This window comes from Oenanthe melanoleuca, chromosome 2, assembly GCF_029582105.1.
Source record: "Oenanthe melanoleuca isolate GR-GAL-2019-014 chromosome 2, OMel1.0, whole genome shotgun sequence".
Taxonomy (NCBI): Eukaryota; Metazoa; Chordata; class Aves; order Passeriformes; family Muscicapidae; genus Oenanthe; species Oenanthe melanoleuca.
This window is the reverse complement of record NC_079335.1, coordinates 13,516,225-13,523,214: the sequence shown is the minus strand read 5'-3', so window position 1 is coordinate 13,523,214 and position 6,990 is coordinate 13,516,225. Positions and strand designations below refer to the sequence as shown.

Genomic DNA, 6,990 nt, shown 5'->3' with positions numbered 1-6,990 from the left:
GTTTGTGGCGCGGGTCTCCAGCGCCAAGCACTGCCCAGCAATGCTGGCACTGCCACAGACAGCGGAGCGCAGCTGAGGAGCGCCGTGCCCCTGCGGAGCGCGGCCCCTGGGGATGGACACTGCGGCGGGACGGGCCGTGGGGACCGGCTGAGGGCTGCAGCCCCCTCAGGGGAAGCACTGGGCCCGCCCGGCAGCGGACAGGGGCCGGCTCTGCCCCCGGGGGTCCCTCCGGTCCCGGCTCCATGCAGAGGGGTCGCGGCCGGCGGGACCGGGCGGGGCAGGGCAGGGCACGGCAGAGCAGCGGCTCGGCACCGCCGGGAAGGTGGCGGAGGGAGCGGAGGGAGCGGGGGGAGCGGCGGGCCCGGCCGGGCTCACGCTGCCCCTCTCCAGCTCCCCGCCTCCGGCCGCGCTGCCCGCCGTGCGGGGGTGGTGGCGGAGGGGGTGTCCCCGAGCCTCTATAAAAGCGGCTGCAATGGCTGTGCCGGCACAGCCGAGCGGGCGGCGGGCAGGCGGCGGCAGGACCAGCCATGGTGAGGGGCGCCGGGCAGGAGCTGCCCGCCCTGCTGCTGCTGCTGCTGCTGCTCCGGCCGTGCGAGGCAAGCGCGGGGCTGGCGGCCGGGGGGAGTCGGCGGCCGGTCCGGCCCCGTGACGCGGCCCCCGGGATCGCTGCGTCCCCGCAGGTGAGCGGCCGGGAGCCGGCGTGTCCCCGTTCGTGCGGCGGGCGCTGCCCGGCCGAGCCGCCGCGCTGCGCGCCGGGCGTGCCCGCCGTGCTGGACGGCTGCTCCTGCTGCCTGGTGTGCGCCCGGCAGCGCGGCGAGCGCTGCTCCGCGCTGCTGCCCTGCGACGAGAGCAGCGGCCTCTACTGCGACCGCGGCCCCGAGGACGGCGCGGCCGCCGGCATCTGCATGGGTAGGTGACGGGGCGGGAGGAGCCCCGGCTTGCGGCGGCCCTGGGGGCGGCGGGGAGACCCTCCCGGGCCGGGTCCGCCGCGGGTGTCGCCGCCCGCCGCTCTCCGCCTGCCCTCCGGCGGAGCGGCCGATCTTCAGCATCCCCGGCTGGGAGGGCCGGGGAGTGCACGATGCCCTCTGCGAAATGCCTCCCCTTTTCCCACTAGTGCTGGAGGGAGACAACTGCGTGTTCGATGGGATGATCTATCGCAACGGGGAGACGTTCCAGCCCAGCTGCAAGTACCAGTGCACCTGCCGCGACGGCCAGATCGGCTGCCTGCCCCGCTGCAACCTGGACCTGCTGCTCCCCGGCCCCGACTGCCCCTTCCCCAGGAAAGTCGAAGTCCCTGGAGAGTGCTGTGAGAAGTGGGTCTGCGAGCCTGACGATGAAGTGATTTTGGGAGGTTTTGCTATGGCTGGTGAGGAAACTAAAATTAGTTATCATAGTCATTGTGAGCAGGAGATGGTAACATTGTGAAAATATCCACAGGGTTGCCAGATCTAAGGCATCTTGTATGGTCGGGTTTTTTTCTGACCTAGAGGGACTAGTAGGTATACTAGTGGTTATGAATAAAGACAGAGCTCAACAGGTAAAAGAAAGATTCAGAGGATGAATATGCATAGCAGTTTTAAAAGTGAATTAAGTTAGTTCCCAATTCTTAAATTTCTGTTTATCTGGTACACATTAGTTCTGTGACCAGAAGAAAAACAAGGACAAGATCCTAATCGTCCAATCATTCCCACACCAAGGAAAAAAAAAAAAAAAAAAGCTGCAGCCTTGCTCGTTGCTGTGCAAGAATATTTTGCAACATACATACTATTATAACAGCTTAGTCTACAAGACACTTTCCTCTCCCGCTGAATTCTGCAACTTTTACAAGTGGTCAGCATGGTAGATAAAATGCCAATGAATTCCAGCCTGTCTGTGCTAGAGTCCTCGTGTTTATTGATGGCATTAAAAACATGAGAGTGCTTGTAGAGGCAGTGGTTATGAACACAGTAAATGGATTTGTAAGAAATCCCAACCCATTCCAAAGTGCAGAACTCAGGCTTTTAAAAAAGCTAGATAATATTTTCCCCTTTTTTCAGTTTTTTCCCTATTTTCATTTTTTCTGCTGAATTATGTCTCCATCTCCTTTAAATTACACTATTAGTTCAACATGAAATTTTGTAACTTTCTACTGAGAGTGGAGGGCACTGCATTCTCTTCCAGTCACTGCTCTTTGTGATCTTGGGCAGTTAGTTATGCCAAAACTCAGCTAATCCGTTTAAAAAGCAAGTGAGAAAGGATTGAGGAAGAAAAGCTTGAGTAGCTTTTGTGTGCTATGAAATGTTAGTTGTAAAGCACGTAAGGTATAAACAAAAAGTTTGAGACTTTTCTACTACCTTTCCTTTACTTCCATTTGTCTGACAGTGTCAGGTTAATCCATAAGATGCCTATAGATGATTCTCTGCATTCTTTTAGCAATGGCCATCCCTTTTGGGAGGCCACCTTTTTTGGATCTTTGCCATTCAACAGGCAGGAAGGCTGTTGTAGAGGAGCTTAACAGCAAGAGCTGTGACAGAGGCTCAGTTATATTTTCTCCTTCTGTTTGCTGTTGTGCTGATCACTGAACCAAACTATGCCCTAGCAATATTTGCATAGTGCAGCCATGGGGGCAGGACGGTGGTCAGCCTTGACCATGGCTTAAAGAACCTGTGATAGCCCCTGGAAATTACTTCCCTCCTGCCTCCCCATCATCACCCTGCCTGTAGTCTGTCAATAATTGACAAGATGGGGTGACTTTATGACTCTCAGGAGTAAAAGGACTTCTGTTCCATGCTGTTCATTAGTTTAGATAAAACATTTTGTCTCTCTCCAGTTATACTTAATAAAAATATTTTTATGACATAGTTTTAGAACAGAGAACTGTTAGAGTGAAGAATAAAAATCCATTAGAGTTCTAAAGTGACTTAAAAGTTCACAGTAATTCTTCTAGATGTGGAATCTAAATGCTTTCTGATTACACTGATATGCACCTTTCTGGTTTGGGGCTATTTTTTTTTTTTTAGGTGTAGGAAGTTGCTACTCAGGATTCCTAAAACGACAGCCCTTAAAATTTCTAAATCCTGTCAAAAGCATGGATTTTGGACCTTTTTTTGTCTCACTTGTTCCTTCCCAGATATGATAGATATTAAGATTAGACTAGATATCAATTAGATATTAAGGTTTCATGTGAGTTTTTCTTGTAACAAAGTTCTGTGGGGTTTTGTCTCCAGCCTACAGGCAAGATGCCACACTTGGGATTGATGTATCAGATTCAAGTGCCAATTGTATCGAGCAAACAACAGAATGGAGTGCTTGCTCCAAGAGCTGTGGAATGGGCTTTTCCACCCGCGTTACCAACAGGAATCAACAGTGTGAAATGGTGAAGCAGACACGGCTTTGCATGATAAGACCTTGTGAAAATGAAGAGTCATCTGATAAGGTATGCTGCAGAGAGTGAGGCAAGGCAGCAGAATCTCTGCAGCTCTAATTCCAGGGTTGCAATGGTCCAGATGCAGCTGTAGATAAATACACCTTTTAGTACAAGTGCAGCAGGCTGAGTGGTTTTGGTAAAGGATTAGACTTGCTGTGTTGGCTCTGTAGCTTTGTACTGCACCTCCAGCAGGTCAAGGGAGGTGATTCTGCCCCTCTGCCCCTCACTCTGGTGAGACCCCCCCAGAGCACTGTGTCCTGCTCTGGGGCCCTCAGGAAAGACGTGGACTTACTGGAGTTAATGCAGAGGACGGCACCAAGGCAGGAGCACCTCCCCTGTGAGGTAAAGCTGAGAGAGTTGGAGTTGTTCAATTTGGAGGAGAGGAGGCTTTGGGGAGACCCTATAGCTGCTTCCAGTACTTAAAGGGGGCCTACGAGAAAGGTGGGAACAAACTTTTAGTAGAGCCTGTTATGGTAGGACAAGGGCTGATGGTTTTAAAAGAGGTAGATTCAGACTAGATATAAGGAAGAAACTTTGTACCATAAGGGTGGTGAGTCACTGGAACAGGCTTCCCAGGGTGGTGGTCGATGCTGCGTTCCCAAAAATGTTCAAGGTCAGACTGGACAGTGCTCGCAACAGCCTGATCTAGTGGAAGATGTCCCTGCTCATTGCAAGGCAGTTGGGCTGGATAACCTTTAAAGGTCCTTTTCAACCCAAACTGCTCTATGATTCTATGACAATTCAAGTCATCCCAAACAAATCACATGTGTTGGATGTGCAGGTTGACAGTTCACACAGTCTAATGTTATTCTCCCACAAATGCAACTGTACTACCTGTACCCTGTACATCAGAATTTCAGTGATACAGAATGGATATATCAGATTTTCTAGTCTGTTGAGCATCTGGAACAGCAGAGAAATGTGTGAAACATCTGCTTGATAAATTAGACCATATCTTAAGCCTTATGATGTCTTTTTTTTCCAAAAGCAAACCCAACACTGACATTTCTGATGTTAAAAAAAAAAAATATATATATATATCTAAGGGAGAAGACTTTCTTACTTCAACATATTATGCAAGTGTTTCTATCATGGAGAATAACGTAGCTAGGTAAGAGGCCCATCAATTTATGTAATCTTCTGAGTATTGGAAAGCATTTTTAAGGCCTTTGCTGAACAGTCTCTACAGTTTTAAATACCATGTTTTGTAAAGGAGATTAAACATGTGGGAGGAGTTGATGAGATTAACAGGAATGATCAGAGGTTTAGAAAACATGTTCATCTAGGGAAAACCAGATAGAACTGAACTTCTAAATGCAAGGGAGGAGAGATGTGTTCTCACAACTGTATTCAGATATTGCAGCCTGTTTTGAGTCCATGGAGGATATAACAAGAAATGGTGAATTTAGACTGCATGAAAGTTAAGACATGAGCAAAAATGTTCCAGGTAGTAAGAATAGTGAACTCTTGGGGTTGTCTGGGGCAAATGTGGAGTCTGTCATTGGAGACTTCTAAGGACAAATTAGTCAATAATTTGTTAAAAACAGCATGGTTGTTGAACTGGTTGTATGTTAAGACACAGGAATGAGTGATGACTTTTGCAGTTCACTTTACCCCCTTTTTTCCCTCTGAATCTGGTCCTATAACTTGCTCATTTGACTTGCTGATTCTCTGATGGAACTACACTAACCTGCGAAGTTTTTCAGCAGAGTATTGTTTCTTAATGAACGTAGACTGGGCTTGTCTTGGATGACAAGAGTGGATTTTAATGATCTTACTGTTCCATGCTGGTGTCGAAGAGCAGGTCTGACAAGGTGAAAGCAGTTTCAGAGTCTTCTAGCTGTTGAATGAATAAAGACAACAAACTTAAATTTTCAGAATAGACCTATATCTTTACATGTCAGTTGTTGAATGCTGTCTTACGCAATGATGCATCGACTGTCTCTTCGTGTTTCTCTCAGAAAGGGAAGAAGTGTGTCCGAACGAAGAAGTCGCTGAGAGCCGTTCGCTACGAGTACAAGAACTGCACGAGCGTGCAGACGTACAGACCGCGCTTCTGCGGCCTCTGCAGCGACGGGCGCTGCTGCACCCCGCACAGCACCAAAACCATCCAGGTGCAGTTCCGCTGCCCCCAGGGCAAGGCCCTCAAAAAGCCAGTGATGTTCATCAACACCTGTGTCTGTCACAGCAACTGTCCTCAGGGTAACATTGTTTTCTTCCAGCCGTTAGATCCCATGTCCAGTGAAGCAAAAATATGAATTAGATAGCACTAAAAGTAGAAGCGGTTCATACAAAACTTGTCCCACAATCAGGTGAATGTAACAATTGCACATATCAAACTTCTAAAATATTTTTCAGAATGGTCTTTCAAACTAGGTGCTTCCCCCCGCCCACCCCCCCCATAGTTTATTAAATACCTCATTTTACATTTGCCCGCTCCAAATGTCTTTTATTCACTCTAAGGAAATTTTGTACCTTGGACAGAGCCTTCTTTTTATCTTGATGGTGACATAAAGATTACAAAGCCAACAGCTAGACTTTCCCCTTGAGTTAAGGGGATCATGCATAAAGTTTCAGTGGTGTAAGACTAGGCTTCTTGAGAGTAAATGCATTTGAGAGTAAATGATGATACTGCATCACATAAGCTTCCAGGCTCTTAGCTTCACTTTCCATACTACATGTAAACACTCCAGCAGTGTTCTTTGTTCTTTTTTCTTTTTAAGGAAACTTGTTTTTTGATGACAGTAAAAATCTTACTAATGGAAGTGTTACATTCTTGTTACTTATAAAGTACCTTCTGTCAATATCTCTGACTAAGGATTAAGATTGCACATAGGCCCTGAAATGGCATAGGTAAGATCTCTTATCCTGAAGCACAGCTGGTTGATAGCTGACAGCAATTAAATTTCTCTTTCACTAGCAGTCTAATCCAAAACCAACTGAAGTCAGTGTTGTATAAGAATTTGTTTCTAATCCGTGTATGTCTGTAGATACAACTATTTGGATGCAAAAATAACAGATCTGTAAATTTCTCTAAAATAGTAACTGTATCATATGGTGCTTCATTTCTTAGAAAGGTGTATATGTAAATAGAAACTGTACATACTGTAATATAACTTTACCAAGTAAATAAACTTTATGTGATTCAACATATTTTTTCCTAAAGTTGTTTTTCTTAAACTACCAGTTTTAACAGCTAAAAGCAATGGGAAGAAAAAGGGTCTGCAGACTCCTGAAAGCAGAAGATGATTTCTGGTGTTATTCTTAATATACCTCTTCCTAATCATATCTTAGAAGTCATGCAGTGCCTTGCTACAGGGAAAGATTAATAATTTTTGGGGCACATATTAGAAAGGTGGTCTCTGTCAGAGTAAGTTAGCCTGGGAGATAGGATAATGTAACTAAGGCTAGCGTGCCCTGAAATACAGTGGTTGTGGTGAAGAATAATTTCACAATTCAGAGGTCACATTTGGGCCTGAACAACTAATGAAGTATTTCATTGGGTTGTGCAATACTTCAGCCTCACAAAATCAGTCTGTGACCACATTTGTGTTAGATACTCTATGGCAATACCCTCAAGAAAG

At 47.0% G+C, this 6,990-nt stretch overlaps 1 protein-coding gene across 1 annotated transcript; it reads left to right on the top strand.

The window, feature by feature from the left end:
- The first annotated feature begins 513 nt into the window (after positions 1-513).
- Positions 514-6,555, top strand: CCN3 (cellular communication network factor 3). The gene is made up of 4 exons (XM_056484262.1): positions 514-909; positions 1,115-1,366; positions 3,207-3,415; positions 5,368-6,555. Exons 1-4 carry the CDS (start codon positions 528-530, stop codon positions 5,662-5,664), a joined length of 1,140 nt encoding a protein of 379 aa, XP_056340237.1. The 5' UTR covers positions 514-527; the 3' UTR covers positions 5,665-6,555.
- Positions 6,556-6,990: the final 435 nt, after the last annotated feature.

Coding starts and splice junctions, on each gene's coding strand:
- CCN3 (XM_056484262.1), top strand. CDS start 528: ATGGTGAGGGGCGCCGGGCAGGAGCTGCCCGCCCTGCTGCTGCTGCTG. Junction 910..1,114: donor GGCCGCCGGCATCTGCATGG/GTAGGTGACGGG, acceptor TTTTCCCACTAG/TGCTGGAGGGAGACAACTGC. Junction 3,416..5,367: donor ATGAAGAGTCATCTGATAAG/GTATGCTGCAGA, acceptor TGTTTCTCTCAG/AAAGGGAAGAAGTGTGTCCG.